Source organism: Numida meleagris, unplaced genomic scaffold (genome assembly GCF_002078875.1).
Source record: "Numida meleagris isolate 19003 breed g44 Domestic line unplaced genomic scaffold, NumMel1.0 unplaced_Scaffold180, whole genome shotgun sequence".
NCBI classification, from domain to species: domain Eukaryota; kingdom Metazoa; phylum Chordata; class Aves; order Galliformes; family Numididae; genus Numida; species Numida meleagris.
Window position 1 is genome coordinate 593,411 of NW_018363597.1, and position 20,078 is coordinate 613,488.

At 58.8% G+C, this 20,078-nt stretch overlaps 3 protein-coding genes across 4 annotated transcripts in view; 2 read left to right on the plus strand and 1 right to left on the minus strand.

The window, feature by feature from the left end:
* The window catches only part of LOC110390697 (GTPase IMAP family member 8-like), a 685,191-nt gene that overhangs the window by 156,135 nt on the left and 508,978 nt on the right, over window positions 1–20,078 (plus strand). The window lies entirely within an intron of this gene.
* KRBA1 (KRAB-A domain containing 1) lies at window positions 5,871–10,861 on the minus strand. Of its 2 annotated transcripts, none has more exons than XM_021382156.1 (8): window positions 10,537–10,861; window positions 9,573–9,699; window positions 9,244–9,468; window positions 8,636–8,791; window positions 7,988–8,152; window positions 7,523–7,639; window positions 6,825–6,962; window positions 5,871–6,740 (listed from the first exon to the last, which is right to left on the minus strand). In XM_021382156.1, exons 1-8 carry the CDS (start codon window positions 10,552–10,554, stop codon window positions 6,067–6,069), a joined length of 1,620 nt encoding a protein of 539 aa, XP_021237831.1. In that variant the 5' UTR covers window positions 10,555–10,861; the 3' UTR covers window positions 5,871–6,066. The 2 variants fall into 2 exon arrangements, with proteins under 2 accessions (XP_021237831.1, XP_021237830.1); XM_021382155.1 differs by having other exon boundaries at window positions 9,244–9,483.
* Window positions 10,982–19,043, plus strand: LOC110390706 (zinc finger protein 777-like). The gene is made up of 7 exons (XM_021382137.1): window positions 10,982–11,098; window positions 11,436–11,732; window positions 12,290–12,416; window positions 13,492–13,839; window positions 14,870–15,058; window positions 15,324–15,437; window positions 16,063–19,043. The coding sequence occupies exons 1-7, from the start codon at window positions 11,075–11,077 to the stop codon at window positions 16,914–16,916; spliced, it is 1,953 nt and encodes a 650-aa protein (XP_021237812.1). The 5' UTR covers window positions 10,982–11,074; the 3' UTR covers window positions 16,917–19,043.

Below are 20,078 nucleotides of genomic sequence, written 5' to 3' on the forward strand. Positions count from 1 at the left end.
CACATTCCTTGAGATCACGAACTCAACCAGGGCATGGTCACTGCTGCCCAGGCTGCCTCCAACCTTAACGCCTTTAATGATCTCCTCCGCACTGGAGAGCAGCAGTGCTTCACCTCTGGTCAGTCTGTCCAATACCTGAACAAGAAAGTTATCATCAATGGATTCTAGGAGTCTCCTGGATTTCTTGCAGCTCACTGTGTGGTTTTTCCAACAGAGATCCAGATGGCTGAAGTGCTCCAGCAGGATGAGAACTTGTAAGCAGGATGCCTCCTGCAGCTGAACCAAGAAGGCCTCATCAACAGGCTCCCCTTGACCAGGTGGCCTGTATTATACCCCTATCACCAGCTGGCCTTTATTAGCCCTATCCCTAATTCTAACCCACAGGCTCTCAACCTGTTCCTGACAGTTTCTCAGAAGGATCTCCTCACAGTCTATCCTCTCTTTGACATAGAGGGCAACTCCCCCACCCTTCCTGCCTTGCCTATCCCTTCTAAAGAGCCAATACCCCTCAATGATGGTATTCTAGGTGTAGGAGTCATCCCACCACGTTTCTGTGATAGCAACAAGGTCATTATTTTCCAAGCACATCACAGTTTCTAACTCCTCCTGCTTATTTCCCACGCTGCGTGCGTTGGTATAAAGGCGCTTCAGCTGGGCTTTCTGTCTCACTGCCTTTCTAGAGGATCTAGGATCCCCTAGAGCAACAGCATCCCCCTGCCCTTCTCCATCCCTTTGTACACCACCCTCTTCACCCATCAAGTTTGGTGTAAACCCTCAATCTACCCATTCAACCCTGGTGGCCCTCATTTTGTCCCCTTCATACCTAGTTTAAAGACCTTTCAATGAGTCCCACCAGTTCCTGGGCTAGGATCCTTTTACTCCTTGAGGACAGGTGAGTTCCATCTGCAGCCATCATGCCAGGTGCTGAGTAAATTGCCCCAAGGTCAAAAAAAAACCAAAATTCTTGTGTTTGCACCAACCTCTAAACCATTTATTTAAGAGGTGGGTTTTCCTGATCCTCTCAGTAGACTTCCCTGCCACTGAAGGGATAGAAGAAAAAACCACTTGCGTGCCCACTCCATCAACTACCCACCCCTGTTCCCTGAAGTCATTTTTTATAGTCCTCAGGCTTTTCTCAGTGACTTCATCACTGCTGGCCTGAACTATCAATAAGGGATAATAATCAGAGGGGTGAATCAGACCAGGAAGTTTTCTAGAAATATCCCTGACCCGTGCCCTAGGGAGGCATCACGCTTCCCTGCTGGTAGGGTCGGGCTGACATATAAGGCCCTTCATTCCTCTCAGCAGGGAGTCACCTATGACAACCACCCCTCTTTCCTTCCGGGTGCAGGCAGTTGTGAGGCGTGGGGTTGACTGCTTCACTCAAGACAACCTTGCGGGTGGACCTCCCACCACCATCCTCACACTGCAATCCTCAGCTGTACGCTCCTCCATGACACAAAGTTGTTCTCTCTGTTTATTCTCCATCCAATCAACTTTGCTGGCACTCCTTTTTGTCCTGCTGGTAACATTCTAGTTCTTCCCAAGCCTCAAACAGGCAGCAACACCGTGGCACCCACCAAAAATCTGACTGCTCCATGTATCCAGAGACAGGAGGTGCAGTTTGAAGAGTGGGCTGTTCAGTGGATAAGGAGCTGATGGGATGGTGGCAGCCAGAGGGATGTGCTCCATGGCGTTATGTCCAGATGGTGGCGATGAAAAGTGGTGTCCCCAAGGGGTCTGTCTGGGAGCGGTGATCAACATCTTTATTAATGACACAGACAGTGCGATGGAGTGCACCCTCAGCAGTTTGCCGATGACACCAAGCTGAGTGGTGCGACTGACACAATAGAAGGAAGAGATGGCATCCAGGGGGACTGGGACAGGCTGGAGAGGTGACCCATCTGAACTTCATGTTGTTCAATGAGGCCCAGTGCAAGGTGCTGCACTTGGGTCAGGGCAATCCCAGATATGAGTACAGACTGGGAGAAGAACTCGCTGAGAGCAGCGCTGCGGAGAAGGGCTTGGGGGTTCTGGTGGTACAAAGCTGCACACGAGCTCACAGCCCAGAAGGCCAACAGTGTCCTGGGCAGCATCAACAGAGGGGTGGCAGTGGGGCAGGGAGGGGATTGTTCCCCTCTGCTCTGCCCCATCTGGAGTACTCCATCCAGATCTGGGGCCCCCAGTACAGAGAGAAATGAGGCTGTGGGAGCAGGTGCAGAGAGCCATGAGAATGCTCAAAGGCTGCAGAATCTCTACTGTGGAGAAAGGCTGAGGGAGCCAGGAGTGTTGCACCTGGAGAAGAGAAAGCTCCGACGAGACCTCATTGCAGCCTTCCAGTACTTAAAGGGAGCTTATAAACAAAAGGGAGAATGACTTTTTACATGGGCAGACAGTGACAGGACAAGGGGGAACACATTTAAACTAAAAGAGGAAAGATTTGGGTTAGATGTGAAGGAAAAATTATTACCCAGAGGGCGGCGTGGTCCTGGCACTGCTGCCCAGAGCTGTGATGCCCCATCCCTGTGGTGCCCAAGGCCATGAGAGGTGTCCCTGCCCATGGCAAGGGTTGGAACTGAGTGGGCTGTAAGGTCCCTTCCAACCCAAGCCATTCTGTGATTCCATGACTCTTGTGAGTTCATCCTGGCAGCAGCTCCAGTGGCTCTCCAGCCTCATTCCATACATTGGTGTGGTGTATGCCTGGATTCTTGTAGTGACAGCAAGGCACAGCTTGGGGCGTCGCAGCGAAGTCCTTTAGTTTCCAGTACTACAAACCATCAGCAGTAGGAGTAGGAATAGAGGAGCATTCTCTTGTCCTCTCCCAGACCCCAAACCCAGTGTTCTCTATCAGGCAGATTGTGAGGAAGAGCCATGGGATTGTTATAAAAGTAGGCGTGGATGCATTGCGCAGAATGCTGCAGCCTTCCCTTTCCAAAGCAGCACAGGGGTTAGTGCCATGGGGGATTTGCAGCCTCTATGCCCCCCCCCCCCAGCTCTGATCGCTGCTGCCTGCTGTCACAGGGGTGGGGATGAGGTTGTGCAGAGGCACTGAAGGACCCAGGAGGTGGAGGAGTCCCAAGGCACCACTCTGGGGAGCCACCACCTTCCATCATCCAACCCCAGAGCTTTGGGTGGCAGAGGGGCAGCTGCCCCATGCCTTGCTCAGAGGGGAGCGGCCTCATTGCGCTCCTCCAGCCCCTCACTGCTGCCCTCCCCGAGTGACCAACCGCGGTGGGAGGCCCCGCTGTGAGCTGGTCAACAGCAGGGTCAAGGTCCAGGCAGGGGCAGCCCAGCAGCACCGGGCAGCTGAGCTGTGCCCCGCGCAGCGCCATGAAGCTGGGGCTGCTCTGCGCCCTCGCTATGGCCCTCCTGGCCCTGGCCATGGCTGACCTCAAAGACTCCAAGAAGGGGAAAACGCTCACATGGAACAGAGAGGTTGGTGGTCTGTAAAGGGAAGGGTTCAAAGATGGTGAATAATGGCCAGGAAGGGAGGGAGGTTGTGGGGAAGTGCTGTGAGGAGGGGGACAGCACCAAATATGGCACAGCACTGCAGGGAGAGGCCCCCCACACTGCCCCCCCAAGGGACGCCATCTTCTGTCACCAGCACACTGCACTGGGCAGGTGAGGGCCCTGGAAAGCAGCTGTATCCATCCCGGTGCCCTGTGCTGCTCCAGGCAAGGGTGGCCCTGAGAATGGGCTAGGGGCAACGAGGTCTGCCCAAGCCCTTCACCCCAAGGGGCTGCGCTATAGGAGGGGAGCCCTGGGGCATCCTGGGACCCTTTGCTCCCCAAAGCACAGTGACCACTTGCACAACCAGTAAACATTTCATCAGGACTTGGCAAGGTGCTGAGAAGGGGGAGGAGGGCTGCTGTCTTGGGTCCAGAGAGTCGTCGTCCCCTCCTCTTCCTCCCCATCCTCCTCTTCTCCCTCCGCCATCCCACTTGCTGCCACGCACATCAGCTCTGCTCCGGTCCCAGCACGGAGTGTTCTGGGAGGACAGCACCATCCTGGTGCCAGTGCTCCCACCACACCCCGTGGGTGTCCCACTGCTCTGAGGGCCCCGCAGTGCCGGCCCCACTCGGGATCCCACAGGGAGCTGACTCCTTCCCTCTGCAGGCAGGGACACGCGGCGGTGGCCGGCGCCGGCCACACCAGCTGTGCTCAGGGTGCTTCTCCGTGCTGAGCGAGGTGAGCTGGGAACCAAAGGAGGGGGGGGAACCCACACACCCCAACAGTGGGGGGCTCTGTCCATCCCCAAGGGCTCAGCCCTTGTGAGTGCCCCTGGAGAACCCCCCGAGAGAAACACCAGGGGCACCCCAGACATGTTCCCCTCATGCCACTCCGGACCGCCGCTCTGCAGGAGTCCATCTCAATGTCCCGGAGCACTGGGGACGTGGATGAAGCGCAGGCGGGCAGGCAGGTAGGTGCAGGGACTCCCCCCATGCCACCGGCCTGGCTGTCAGCTGCAGCACCCCTTCCCCATTGCCCCATGGCTCTGATACTGCACTGCACTTCTTCCCGTGCTGTGTCCAGGAGCGCACCAGGAGGGAAGCTGAGAAACCCACGCAGCAACACCACAGTCATGTCCCAGAGCCCAGGCAGGTGACAGCGCAGCGGGAGCACGGCATGCCCTGGTGACACCGAGCCCCTGAATGGGGACCCCTGCAGGGACCCTGTGCCATCATCCCTGCAGGTGACCACGCTGTGTCTTGCAGGACAGGAGAGGAGGAGCAGCAGTGGCCAAGCGCAGCCCTGCACCATGATGGAGCCGGGGGTCCTGCCACCCCCTGACTGCACCGCAGCCCTGAGGGGAGCCAGGGGGTCCCACTGTGCCTCCTGCATGGTGAGACTACCCTGGCACCCCAGAGTGCGCCTGGGGGGCAGCACCCCCACTCGCCACACGAAGCTGCCAAATAAAACCGCCAAACCAGCCTGAGGGTGTTTGTCTGTGAGGAGGGGGTGATGGAGAGACCCCTGCATAGACACAGAGCCCCCAGCTGCCCCCCTGCTCAGCCACTCAGCTCCTGCTTCGTCCCCATCTCTATGGTTAATGGCCATAGAGGGCACCGCACTTCCACTCCATGCATGCCAACAGGACGGGGCACCTTCACCTGTGCCCCCCTGCCAGCCTCCCCCCAGCCTGGCCTCCTGCAGTGCCCCAAGGACAGGGTGGCACTGGGTGCCCCGTCCACCCCCATGAAATGAGGTTTATTTGCTTAGCGGGGAGAATGAGGAATGGGAGAGGACACAGAGAGGTAGGGTACGTGCCCAACTGGCCACACCTGCCCAATTAGCATTAATGAGGACAAGCAGCAAACCTGCTCAGCTACAGTCATTGCTGGGCCATGAAACGCTGCCTCAGAGCTCTGCAGTGGATGGAGACATTGGCTGGGGGGCCAGCTGGGGGGCAAGGCTCTGGAACCCCCCAGTCCTGGGGCAGGAATGATGCACAGCCCCAAACCCACTCCAGAAGACTGGGATGAGTGAGGGGCACTGGTGGATGATGCTCCGGACGCCCTAAATCAGGGTGTGGGTGCATCCTGCAACGTGGCAACAGCCCGGGGGGGACACACGGGAAATGTCACCGGCGTCACTCAGCAGCGAGGCATCGGCAGTGACGAGCCAGGCAGTGCCCGCAGGTTCTGCAGCGGGCTCAGTGCCGGCACCAGGATGCGGCCATGGGCTGCCCGAGCCAAGAAGCTGCCTGGCACCGAGGGGTGGAGGTGGGAAGCGGCGGGGTCCGTGCGCTCCAATGCACAGCTTCCTTCCGCTCCAAGGGAACTGAGCTCCCCCTGTGCTCCCCAGACCGCACGGGGTCTGATCCTGCCCAGAGCCAGGGACGAAACCGAAGCAGCTTTACCAGCCCCGCTTTATTGCAGCGTGGAGCCATGCGCACAGCAGGACTGGGGGTCCCGTACTGACAAGCAGGGGGCGGGGGTACAGGAGCTCATGCCCCCCCACCGCGGCCGCCTGAGGAGCTGGGGACAGCTGCACGTCCCCACTGGGGACCCTGCTGGGAACCAGCCTCCGGCTGGGGTTGGGTTAGGGAGCAGTGCGCCAGCCCCATCATAGAGCCCCCAAACCCTGCGGGGCTGCAGAGGTGTTGGTTGCTCCGGACCCGCAGCGAGGCAGCGCCAGGCCCAGCACCGCCGGCAGCACCATCTGCAGGATGGTGACAGCATCGAGGCCCTCGGGCAGCGCATGGCTGCCGCGCCAGGCCCGGCTCTCCAACGCCCAGCACCGTCCCTCCAGGCGCCGGATGGCATCGCGGAGGCGCCGGCGGCTGCGGATGAGTGCAGCCGTGTCCCGTGCCCGGCCCCGTGCCCCCTGCTCCAGCCGTGCCAAGCGGCTGCGCACACCCAACACCTCCCGTTGTGCTGTGCCCACATCCCGGCGCAGCTGGTGCAGCTTCTTCACCACAACAGTGCGCAGCTGTGCCACTTCTGCCCGCAGCTCCAGGGTCCCCCCACAGCCACAGCGCTCCCATGGGGATGTGGGGACCCCCCCAGGACAAGCCCCGGGATGAGCACTGGAGCCCAGAGGGGACGTGGCCCTGAGTGCCCCCATGGCTGCGCAGCGGGCAGAGGCCCTGCGGGTGCTGCAGGGTGAGCGCTTGGTGCCGCCCATGGAGAGTCTCTTGGTCGTTGTCCCCATGGCAGGGACACAGGCGCTTGGCCGCACGCTGCCATCGGGGCAGGTGTCCCCTCGCACATGGGTCTCCTCAGGGCTCACCGTGGTCCCTGGAGAGCATAAGAGACCCATTAGTGGGGTGTCCCCAAAACACCCCCACCCATACACTGGATGGGACCCGGTGCCGTGCTCACCTGCACTGGGGCGATGTTGGGGCGATGCCTCAGCACCACTCAGTCCCAATGCAGCACCCACAGGGTCCCGGCACGGTGCCTGCACCGCCACGGTCGTCAAGCACCGCAGCAGACTGCGCAGTGGGGCCTCCTCCAGCGCTGCCCACGGCACCGGCACGCAGAGGGGAGAGGGGACAGGTGTCACAGAATCACAGAATCATAGAATGGCCTGGGTTGAAAAGGACCTCAGAGATCATCGAGTTTCAACCCCCCTGCTGAGTGCAGGGTCGCCAACCACTAGACCAGGCTGCCCAGAGCCACGTCCAGCCTGGCCTTGAATGCCTCCAGGGATGGGGCATCCACAGCCTCCTTGGGCAACCTGTTCCAGTGCATCACCACCCTCTGAGTGAAAAGCGTCCTTCTAATGTCCAACCCAAACCTCCCCTGTCTCAGTTTAAAACCATTCCCCCTTGCCCTACTACTATCCACCCATGTCATTGTCCCTCCTGTTTATACCCTCGCTTCAAGTTCTGAAAGGCCACAACGAGGTCTCCCTGGAACCTTCTCATGTCCATCAGGGCCATCCCCACCCAAACACCATGTCTGCCATAGGATGGATCCATCCCAGCACCGTGGCACCGACCCTTGCCGCCCACCCGTCAGCCTCTTCCAGGCCCCAGTGGGGGGATTTGGGATGTGTCCCTGAGCAGCACACTCACCCGGGCTCATCTCCAGCCCCCTCTGCTCCTCTGTCCCAGTGTCCCCGATGGATGCGCTCACGCCTGTCCACTTCAAGGTCTCCATTCGGTGGAAGCGCGGTGTCACCAGGGCTTTGCCTGCAGAGACAAACCTAGCACCGAGCGCTGGGATATCCTGTGAGCACCCTACACCTCCAGCACAGGGGTGGAGGTGAGCACTGTGCACCCCAAAAAGGTGCCAGTCCCAGGGCCCTGTACCCCATCCCCACATCCTGAAAGCCCTCCCTCTGCCATCATTGCATCCTCCTAAAGTCTGCAGCTCAGGGTCACCCTGCTGCACCTTAAAACCCCAACCTGGCTGTGAGGCTGAGCTCCTGGGACCCGCAGGGCAAACATCACGTGCCAACCACAGATCCACTGCAGCGCACCAAGTGGCACATTTCAGGCAGTGCCCCCAGAGAAGTGTGCCATCAGCTACACACTCACCTGCTGCAGAGGGGCTCTGGTCCCCTCTCCTCAGGGCACTTGGTTCCACGGCCGCCCATGTGCCACAGGCAGCCCCTGGTGGGGACCAGCACGATGTCATTGGGGTGGTGACAGCCCTCAGGCAGTCGAGCAGCCCTTGCAGAGGGCTGTGCCCAATGCTCCCAGCTGGAGAGAGCACACAGCATCAGCAGAAGGCATATCAGAATGGAGGACAGCAGAAACCCCACAGGGATACCCCCAGGGACTGGTCCCACAGTGACCATGCAGGGATGCACCTGGGGACTGGACCCCAGAAGGATGCCAAGGGGGGTCTCCCTCAGGAACCAACCCCCCCAAGGGTTCTCCCCATATCCAAGAGGCCTCAGATGTGCCACCCCAAGAAGCACAGCCCTGGTTGTGACACCGAGCCCCAGAGCCAGCGGTCATGGGGACCTGCAGGTCATCCTGCTGCCAAGAGCACTGTGCCCAGCCCAGCTCGGCCATGCTGCTCTATATCATGCTATGCCATGTTGTGCTGCAACGTGCCATGCTGTGCTGTGCTATGCTCTGCCATGGTGACACCACGCTGTGCCATGATGCTGTGCCATGCCATGCTGTACTGCACCCCGCCATGCCATGCCATGTGCATGGAGCCTTGCCGTGCCTCACCTCCATGCGAGCACAACCCCCTCAGCTCTGCCTGGTGCCCCTCACTGCTGCTAGGGGTCCTGGGTGGGCCGGGGCCGGGCCCCCCCCTCGGCAGCTCCTCCAGGCACCTCTCCAGGCTCCACAGTGGGGAGCTCTCGGCCAGCGCTTCTGGTTTAACTGCAAAAGCAAACGCTGTCCCCACACCCCGCTGATGGCCCCCCCGTTCCCAAACCACCAGCTCCCATGCCCCCCACCCCCACTCCCCCAGCACATGCGGGGTCCCCATCTTCATCTCTTTGCGTCCTCGCTCCCAGTGCACCCATGTGGGATCCCCCTTTTCCCATGCGCCCCAATGCCCCCACCCCGCTCCCCGAACACCCCCACAGTGCACCCGCACAGCAGCGCCGCTGGTACTGTGGTACCGGTACCGACCCCACCACGGTGACACGGGCGCTGTGCCGCTGGGGGTGCCATGCCACAACGGTGCCTCCCCCCCCAGGACACGGAGATAGGAATGCTCTGGAGCCGCCCGTGCTTCACGTGCACATAGGGAACATCCCCATGAAGGTGGCTGTGGTGGCTGTCACCCACCACCGTGGACCCCTCCACCCCTCCAGCCCCACACTCACCACCTGTGCCTAGAAGCTCAGATCCCAGTGCCACATCCCTGCCGGCAGCAGCACGCGGCCCCGTGCCATTGGAGCTGCCAAAGAGGAACTGGGGGATGTCCCTCACCAGACGCACCAGGGCACAGAGGGACACGCTGCCGGGGGGTCCTCGCAGCTCCTGCCCTGCAGCTGCATCTCGGGATCCGTCCACGTCTGCAGTGCCAGAGGGAAGCGCCAGTTCTTCTCCTGGAAGTGTGGGCGCTGGGTCTTGCACCGTGCCAACTTCTTGTCCCCATGGCAGGGGATGGGGACGTGCAGCCGGTGGCGGAGCGGTCCCCATGGTGCCCTACCGAGGGATGCCAGCAGCCGCGCCGTCGCCGCCGTCACGTCGCGGTGCAGCTCCCGCTGCCACTCCTCCAGCAGCGCCCACTCCTCCGCTGAGAAGCGCACCGTCACCTCCTCCAGCGTCACCGGCACCTGCGGACACACAGTGACACCGCGGGGGAGGAGGAGGACATGCCCCTCCAGCAGCACCCGCTCTGGGCATGGTGCAGGAACGGGGCATGGGGCTGGGGTACAGGGACAGCTCGCTCCTTGAAGGGGACAACGCAGAGCTCAGCCTCATAGGGGCTGCAATTGCACCACTGGGCACCGTGTGTGGCCCAGGTCTGGGCAAGGCTGCAGGGATGAGAGAGGACATGCCCTCAGGACAGGGGCTCTGGCCTCATCGGGGTGCAGCAGAGCTGGTGGCACACTGTGACTCGCAGCACAAAAGTCCCAGAGGTGTCCATGTCACCTGTGATGCCTTGTGTCACGTGCACATGGCATGCAGGAAACCCAGTGGCGAGCACTGTGCCCTCCTAACACCCATTCAGCACTGCTTGGTGGAGACGTGGGGCCCTGTGCTCCACGTCTGATCCGAACCAATTGTCACTGCAGCCAGGACCAAGAGTCCCACCACGTCCCCATGCACACAGCCGCGTGCGCTTCACGCTCCACCGGTGACATGACGCATCTTGACACGGTGCTATTTGCAGAGGTGCCGCTGCCCAACCTCGCGCTCCCTGTGCCACGCGCGATGCTGGCCGTGCTCCAGCAGGGACGTGCCAAGAAAATAGCACAAAGCGGCCAAAAAGGGTCTGCAGCCATCCCACGGGGCTGGGGGTGCTCGGAGCCCAACGCACGGCCCTGGGGGCTGCGGGGTGCAAGGAGTCCCTGCACAGTGGCATTGCTGACTCCATGCCCCCGGTGCCCACAGTGACAGCTGTGGCAGAGCCCTCCCTGGGTCCCAGAGCCAGTGCTGCCCCCTCCTACCTGGCAAGGCACAGCCATGGGTCTCTCCGCTGGCGGCTCCAGGGCACCAGGAGCTGAGGGGTGCCCGGTCCTGCTGCTGCCCTCCCCTGGAACAGCTCCACTCGGGACAGCGCCGGTGCCCCTCGTCCCCCAGGATCCCCCCACTGCCGGGGCAGCGCTCACCTCGGGGCGCAGCTGCAGCGGAGGGGCCGGGGAGGGCCGGGCTGGGCAACCCCGGTCGCTGCGCGGAGGGGACGGGACAGAGCTGTCACCGGGCGCTGTCACCGCGGTGCACAGCGCGCCCCGAGGTCCCGGCGCGCCACGTGAGCCACGCCCCCTTCTAGACCACGCCCCCTCCACTATCAAGCCACGCCCCCGTTCTGCCAAAAACCACGCCCCCGTCCAGGTGGGCCACGCCCACGAGCCACGCCCCCTCCGTTCCTGCAGCCTCCAGGTGGCGCCCGATGCCCGCTCTCGGCCCCGCCCAAGCAGGAGGCGCCCCCTTGCGGCCCGGAGGAGCGCGGCGGCCTCAGGGCGCGCGGTGCCGGCGGCGGCGGCCATGTCCTGCCGGGGCCTCGCTCAGGTGAGGGTTGGGGCCGGGCACCGCGGGGTCTCGGAGGATCCTTCGGGTCGTGCCGGCCTGGCAGCGGCCCCCTACAACCCGACGGGGCCCGGGGACGGCGGGGTCCCTTCGGGGGGGCCATTTCGTGGCGCTGGGGGGGTCCCTGGGGGTGCTGGGCCATGTGGGGTGAGGGGGCTGGAGCCGCCTCCGGGCTCGGTGGCGGTGGGAGCGGCCTGGCCGTGTGCTGGCGCCTCCTGGGGGCCGGGCCCCGGTGTGGGGTGTGGGGGGGCTCCCCCAGGAGTGCCTCCATGGTGCTGGGTCCCGTCCCAGCAGCCCATCTCTCCTGTTCTTTTGCCAGGCCTCGACGTGGAGCACACGCACCCGCAGGGCCCGGGCGGCGCAGGCTGCGGGGCAGGGTGAGGCCCAGGCCCAGCAGCTGCAGGAGCTGTGGAGCCGGACCGAGAAGGCCGAGCGGCGTCTGCTGGCCTTCGAGAACCTGGTGGGAGAGCTGGGCAGCAACCTGGCCGCCCTGGGTAACCTGCTGCAGGGCTACGGGCACCTCCAGCAGCGCCTGGACAACATGGAGAACCTGCTGAAGAACAGGAACTTCTGGATCCTGCGCCTTCCCCCCGGCACCCGGGGCGAGGTGCCCAAGGTAAAGGCATGGGGCCTGCTCTCTCAGTCCTGGCACAGTGGCCGCCAAGGCCACGAGCCCCTCACGTTGGTGGCAAGGAGGGGCTGGTCCCCATCTGCAGACAGCTGTGGTTGGAGTGATGAGCCCTGGGGCTGCGCTGCTCCAAGTGTCAAGGCACAGAAATGTGGTAGAGAGTGTGGTGGAGAACCTAAAGTATCTACAGCATGGTCTGCTGCTTTTGTGCTAGGCCCTGCAGCGCTGTCCCTGGTGCCACTCCCACCTGGAGTTGTCTGAGGAGCTGCAGCCCACAGCTGGCTCTGCATACAGGCCCCTGGAAGCACAAATGCCACATCAGTGGTTGTGGAGGGGGTTGGGAAATGCTGGAGCGCTCTCAGCAATGGGCTGGGGCAGCTGAGCAGCTGTGAAACCAAGACTTGCAAGCCCCAGTGTGGTCAGGCATGCTTTGCCCTCAGCTCCTGTGACCAAAGCCAGGCAATCCCTACACGTGTGCCATTTCCAGTTATCTGTAATTGCAGCAAGCAAGTCACCAAGCGCGTAATGTTAATTTGCAATTCCAGGTACCGATCACATTTGATGACATTGCCGTGTACTTCAATGAGCAGGAGTGGGAGAGACTGGACAGCTGGCAGAAGGACCTGTACAAAGCTGTGATGAGGGGTAACTACGAGACCCTGATCTCCCTGGGTAAGGCACGGGGTCTGCTTCTCCCAGTGAGCTTCTCTTCTGCATAACTCAGGCTGTTTCTCTCTTGTTCAGTGGGGCTGGCCGCCCATAGCTTGCAGAACCTGGGCAGCCAGACCCACTCATTTTCCATCCTTCCTGTTTGTTATAAGTAAACAAAACCTGTAAGTGATAGGTAATATATAGTAGTAATAATTAATCATGGCAATAATAATGCAAACAGCATCTATTATAAAAAAAAAATACCCATATGTGATGCGGTTCTTAATGACTATATAAAAGGATTCAAGATGGTCAGGGAACCATCATGATCTTCCAGCACAGTTCAGGAATCATCTAGGTGAAGTCTGATAATTGCATCCTGAATGACTCCTTGTTTTCTGTCTTTTTAGCCCTGATTTAAAGTGACAGGGACATTTCCACGTGCCTTGGTAAAGAACCGACTTAATCATGTTCAGTCCTTCTAAGGACATTTGACATGCTCTCGGATGATTTGGGCTAGAAGATATTTCTTATCAGAAACTGTTTCTTGGGCATGACAGGTAGTGTGCTGGTCTGTGCAGTTACTGACGTTGAGACTTCACATTTCACAATAGAGGCTTCGCTTTTCTCAGCAGTACTTTGTAGAAACAACAAACCTGTTCCCAAAATGGTCCATCTGATGTAGACATCTCTGCAGAGCAGGAGTCTTTCTGTCCCTACCTCAGAACTAAACTAATCTGATAACAATAGGTCAGACGTCTTCAAATCACTGCTAATGTTGAAATTGGAGGAAAATGTGAAATTCAAAGCCTCTCCTTCTTTAAGATTTTAGGTCACCGTCCAATTATTTCGAGCGTTGCTGTATTTGAGCAACAGCTGTCCTAATGGATGAATCCCACCACAGGACCATGAAATCAGCACCACTGTTTGCCCTTGTTTCAGTGCAGGTGGTAGGTCTGTGTCTGTCCTGGCTGCCTGCCAGCCCCTGGGGTTAGGGAAGAATGGTTACTCTGAAGTGTTGGACAATTTGCTACAGTAACAGCATAACCAGTTCCTAACAAAACATGCTGTCCTCTGCTTCTCTGGCCCTGTGCAGACTATGCCGTGTCCAAACCTGACATCCTGTCTCGAATTGAGAGGGGTGAAGAGCTCTGTGTCAAAGACTGTTGGGAGCCCCCGCAGACGCTTGACCCAGATGGCCCTGAACGCCCAGGGACCATCCAGGATGGGCAGGAGCTCACACAGACACACAACCCAGACAGTGAGGAACCTGTGCAGACGCTCATCCAAGAGAGTGAGGAGCCCATACAGGGATGCAGCAAAGACAGTGAGGAGCTGCTGAAGACATGCCTCAAAGACAGTCAGGAGCCCACGCAGACACCAGAAGAGATGGAGCAGATGGAGGAGGCTTTGGGAGAAGATGTCCGCATGGAAGCTGACAGGGGTAAGTTACACGTGTGCCAGAGGGACGTGGCAGTTCCTGTCCAAACCTTGTCAGATCTCCCATCAGTGTCTGTTAGGAATGACCTGCTCTGAGCTTGTGTTGAATGTGTTGTCTAAATCTCCATGGAGTGCCTCGAATCTTACTGCCGAGAGAAACGCTTATGCTTGGCCAGATGAATCCCATGGAGACAGAAAAAAGCAATCTGGAAGGGCTCGGGTAGAGCCTGGAGCTTTGGAACAGACCTTGTTGTCTCTTCCAGCCCTTGTCCTCTGCAGTTCTGCAGTCCTTCACCTGATTGCATCAGCCCTAATGCTTCTGAAGTCAGTCCTGCTTGCTTTGGTGAGAGAGGAGACACGGTGCAAAGTAGGAGCCTGCAATGGAGGGTGGAGGCTGGAGCGGCCTTGCTAGTTCTAGGGGCTGCAAAAGGAGTCAGGAAAGCCATGGGGCATGGCACGGAAGAGTTGGAAAAATTAATTGCCAGATTGCAAAGTCCAGGCAAGAAAGGTAGGAGGTGCTGGAAAGGTGCAGTCAGAGCCAAAGGTGGAGCTGTGTTTGAGAGCTATTTCTCATTGAAATTAGGAGTTGGAGGCTACAGAAGCTTCAAGAAAGGCAGAGTGAGCATTGACAGAGGGTGAAGGGCAAGCTCTGTCCTTGGAGGAAAGTTACCCTGAAACTATAAAAGCCCCACGTGTGTGTTTGCAGGTTGGTTTGTAATTGCTCCTGAGAAGAGAGAAAAAAATGTTACAAGGACATGGTTTTTCCCTCTCCTTTCAGATTTTAAGTCATGTTCTATTCAGATTTTCTTTGTACTTGAGCTATAGCTGTGTTTTATGGGTGGATCCTACCATAATGCCAAGAAATCAGCACCACTTTGCCTGTTAGAGCATGGATCTGTGTCTGTCCCCACTGCCTGCCAGCTCTGGGGTTAAGGAAGAACGGTCATTCTGAAATATTTGACCTTTCAGCAGGGTAATGGTGTAGCCAGTTCCTAACAAAACATGCTGTTATCTGCTTTTCTGTCCCTGAGCAGAATTTGCTGCATCCAATCCTGACATCCTGTCCCAGACTGAGAAGAATGAAGAGCTCTGTGTCCAAGACAGTCAGGAGCCCCCACAGCCGTGCATCCAAGACAGTCAGGAGCCCCCACAAACACTGAAAAAGACAGAGCAGAAGGAAGAGGCTTTGGGAGGAGATAAAGCCCCTGTGAAAGGTGGCACAAGTAAGTTCCCACCCCCATTCTCAGATCTCCCAGCATCCCTCAGTGCCACATCTCCATGGTTCTTCAACACCTGCAGGGATGGTGACCCCACCCCCAGGGCAGCCTGTGCCCATGCCTCACCATGCATGTCATTGCTCCTTGAGCTGCAGCTGGCTCTGGCTCTTCTGCACGCTCCCAACACATCTCCAGTTAGCATCACACCAAAGCAAGGAGATGCAAGCTGTCCACGGGTGTTTAAAATTGCTTTTATCTCCTTTTCAAACAGAATCTCCCAATGTGGCGCTGCGTGTTTTGTCCGCGAGTGCACAGACACAGGAGTCGAGCAGGGAAGATCATCCTGAGTCAGAGGTGGAAGAGGACCCAGCAGAGTTTGGCTCTGGTGAGTAACCCCGTGTGTGGGAGACACAGTGCGCAGCAGGCAGGAAGCAGCTCCAACGGGCTGGAGATGAGGACTGAGGGGAAAGTTTCAGACCTCTCTTTTGTCACCCAGTAGGGCCGGGGTCTGGTGCTGGGCAGGGTGTTCAGCTCTGTCATCTCCGCAGAAAGAATGAGTCCAGTTGGAGATGCCTCTGTCAGAAATTAAGGGAAATGTGCTCATTTGCCTGCAACATTTGGCATTTAGCGACCGTCGCAGGCGTGATGAAAGCGAAGAGCCTGGGGGTGCTGCAGAACGGAGCTCTGCGATTGCTTTTTATCTTGCCCCTCCTTGAGGCCGTGGTTGGTATTGTGGTTTTTAGGGATGGGTCCCTTTGCACAACCTGCCCTGGTGGCACTGCAGCAGACCACAGCCGGGTTCTTCCTGGGAGCAGCAGATCTGCTCCTCCCACCACGCTGGTTTGCTTAGTGCATGTGGGCAGGAACTCTGCAGCCATCCCACACTGCGTTCTCAGATTTGTCGGTAGCTCCATTCGTGCAAGAAGCGTGCTCAGTGCTTTGAGACCTAACCACAACCTCGGATTGACCCAGGAGTGTCAGTGACTAATGCCTGCGTTGTCTCCTGGCAGAGGAAGTCTTTCCACTGGAAAACGAAAAGGCCTCTGAAGCGGCTTCTCCCGAAAGCGTCAAGGTGAAAGAGGAAGAGCCCATGGCATCGCAAGAGGCATCTGCGCCCTCTCCTGACCCAGAGGTCCAGAGGTGCTCTGAAGGAGAGCAAGCCAAGCCCAAGAGCAAGAAGAAGCCAAGTAGGTACGCGAGCAACAGCCTGCTGATGGGCGACTGCCGGCGCGGCTACGTGCGCGAGTGGTCGCACCCCTGCACCGAGTGCGGAAAGCGCTTCCGTCTGAAAATCAACCTCATCATCCACCAGCGGAGCCACGCCAAGGAGGGGCCTTACGAATGCACGATATGTGAGATCAGCTTCACTGACAAAAAACGCTTGGTCCTTCACCAGGGCATCCACACGCAAGAGAGGGCCTTTGCAGCCAAGGTCTGGGGGAACACCCACCCAGAATTGAGGATGGGGCCGAGGAGGAAGCTCTACGGGTCTCTCTACGGCAGCGCCCAGAGCCTGGGTTACAGGACGCGTGCAGGGGGGCCCTGGCTGGGCCAGGCCAAGGAGGAGCTGTCCAGACCCTATTTCTCCCAACAGCCGGTGCCTAGCACTCATACGAGGAGTGTGGTTAAATGCAATTTTTGCAATAAGAGTCTCTCGTGCCCCTCTTCCCTCCAGCGTCACCTGAAGACCCACGCCAGGGACCGACCTTATTGCTGCTCCACCTGCAAGAAATGCTTCACCCGCCGAACTCACCTCGTGCGCCACGAGCAAATACACGAACGCCAGAAAGCTCTAGAAAGCCAACAGCCCAAAGCAGCACAGCCCGTGCCTGCCACAGCAGCACCCAGATGGCCCCAGCCCTAAGGAGCCTCAGAGGTGCCCGGCCAGAGCATTCCTCACCTGCTAAACCAGGCACTCGAGAAGCGTCAGCTCTGCGCCTGCTGCCGCGAAAGCTGTTGAGTGAAGCACTCGTGGTGGTCGCTGCAGAACACATACTTGCAGATCATCCTAGACTTGTGATATCCCAAGTTGGAGGGCACCCTCAAGCATCATCGGTTCCCGTTCAAGAACTGTCACATCCGCTGCTATGGTGGGAGCGCGGCCCGGCCTGTTGTGAGACTAGGAAAGAGGGTGGCAGTTTGGGAGGCAAATGACAAATATCAACTGGAAGGATCCAAATTGCTCGTGTCCCTAGGGAGAAACCAAGCATCAAGACAGCTTTTGCACGCGGTCGGCCACCGGGGTTCTAAACCATTTGTCAGATGGACTTTCCTCAGTTGTAGGATGAATCAAAGCCTGGATGCTATTATGCAGAGCAAATTACAGAAGCCTCCAGTGATACAAAATTGGCCACCTCTCAGTTTTGTGTCTGCTGGCTGATGCGTGAGATTTGCCCAAACTGACCTCCCCAGATGAGCAGGTATGTCTCCTGCAGCCCAGCAAAAGAAGTTGTAAGCAGCTGTTGAGCTCAGCCCGTATTTCATGCTGGAGCTGACCATTCTGTTTTGGAAACAAAATGTAACAGTGAAGTGGATGGACAGAAGGTTCTCAAACTGGAAAATCAGAATGAATTCCCAATGAGCTTTTCATTTCAGTGACTCTTTCTTGGCCACGATGCCAGGTGGGGAATGTGGCATCTCTGAGATCCCACCGTGTCCTGGCCATGCTTGTCTGATGACCCATCCTGCTGATGAAATCCACTAAACACGAGATCTGCTGGGGAACACCTGTCCATTGAGCTGGAAGACAGGTAGAACAAGACAACCCACGACTCTTGGCAGGGATGCCATGGGTCAGATCCCGCCAGCAACCTTCCTTTGAAGAAGGCCAGCCTTCAGATGGCTGACAGCCCAGGGCCAGCCTCAGACGGTCACTGTAGGAAAACTTTGCAGGTAGGATTCCTCCTGCGCTGCAGCGCAGCCCACACAGGGATGCCCCCAGGCTCGGATGTGTCAGGTGACACAGAATCCCAGAAGCATTGAGGTTGGAAGGGACCTCTGGAAATCCTCCTGCTAACGCAGGTTCCCTATGGTAGGTTGCACAGGAAGGTGTCCAGGCGGGTCTTGCCATCCCAGCTGCTCTGCACAGGAGCGTTCCCTCTGCTCGCCCCCGCTGTGACAAGAAGCCATGCACGATCCCTCTGTAACTCACCACGTGGAAGAATAGTTGTGCTAGCTACCTCAGGTGTCCCACAGAGAGGCAGCCTGGTAGGTGATAAAGCCAGGCCGGAGAGGTGCTGGTGGCCCCAGGAACCACGTGAGCCACCAGGTGCACTGCTGGGAAACACGAAGCACGTGTACAGAGAGAAGTAAGTCCTGGTGGCATCGCCACGCAGGCCAAGCTGCTTGCACTCTTTGAGTTCTTTTTCTCCATTTAATTAATTGTTTGATGTGATTACTTGAAATTACAAAATGTGTGCCCCTCTCTGGGCAGGGAGCGTGGGGAAGCAGTTACCTTTAGATTTTTCATTCCTGGCCACCTGCAAGGACTGAAGGGCTGCAAGGTGACATCGCCTGGGTCACGTCCCGTCGCGTGCACCCGCGGTGCATGGGACAACAGCCGCCTCCTCGCAGGGCTGCTGGTGTCTGAGGTGCTCCAGGTCATTCTCACACTGTCCCACGCTTGTCCCCAGCAGGGTGGCACCGTGTGCTGTGATGCCCCGTGAGGCACAGGGGGTTGCTACCTTACAGGCTGTAAGGTGGTGGCCCGGCAGCGAGCTCTACTGCAGCGTGGGCCAACGCTGGTTGTCCCTGCCCAGGTCACTGTCACAGTGGATCCCAGTAACTGCAGGGCATGAGTCGGCTGGTGCAACGGTATCGCCACACACCTCTGAGCCTGGGGGCTGCGTGGAGGAGATGCCCCCCCCCCCCGCCCCCTCCTGCCCAGCCCGGAGCATTCATTTTCAAGTTGTTGTGACTGGGACCAGTGTTTTGTAGGAAATCTCAGACCCCTTTCTCAGGCTGTGGAATCAGTAAAATGTTTTTGTCTGTACATACGCCCGTTCTTGGTTATCTTTCTGCAGCGTGTGTACGTGTGTTAGTGCTGCTCAGATCCAAGGGAGCAGGGGAGCACAGCTTAACAGAGCCCCAGCCTCTGAGCATCCTCGCAGCCCTGCATGCACACAGGTCTGTGTGTATGGCTGCACCTGCACACACAGCTTCCAGGGCTGTGTCACTTCCATCTCACCCAGAAGGTCCCCACTGTGGGTCCCCAGTGCCATTGTGCCTCAGAGGGGCAGTGCTGAGCTCTGCTCTCTGGTGACAGTGACAGGGCCTGAGGGAACGGCATGGAGCTGTGTTAAGGGGGGGGATGAGGGAAAGGCTTTGCCCCACAGGGCGCTGCCGGCGCTCACAGCATTGGGACACTGCTCTCAGACAAAGAGTTTGGGTGGCCTCATATGGGGCCAGGGGTCGGACTCGGTGGTCCCTGTGGGTCCCATCCAGCTGGGGACAAGCAGTGCCTCCTCATTAGCAGCTGAACTGAACGAGGCACCCAATGCCCAGGCACCTTTGGCCATCGCTGGCCCATGGCAGTGGCCACATTGTGTCGTGAGGGTGTGGCCTCCCAGCACAGTGCATGGAATGGGGAGGGGGCACGGTCACTGCTGAGGAGGTGGGGGGGGGGGAGGGGCACAGGTGAGGCCACACCCAATGCATCAGCACCACTGCGCTCTGAGCTGGCCTCAGTCCTGTCACCGTCCACAGGGTGTCATAAGGATGCCACTGTCATCCCCCTTATCCCTCCCAAGTTCCTAGGATGCCATTGTCCCCTCGTTCATCCCCAGTGGCCCCGTATGGCCATTGCTGCCACACACGTGAGGGACATCAGCAGCGCAGGGGACCCTGGGCAGGATGGGTGTTCCTGGGCAGGATGGGTGTCCCAGACTCAGCATCCCCTCTCACTGCTAAGTGGCACCGTGGTGGCCATGGCCTTCGGGGCCCTTCTGGGTGCTACCCCCACGTCCTACCCAGAGCTGTCCCCCCTCCAGCGGGGCCACCCAGTGCTGCCCACCCAGGGCTGTGTCCA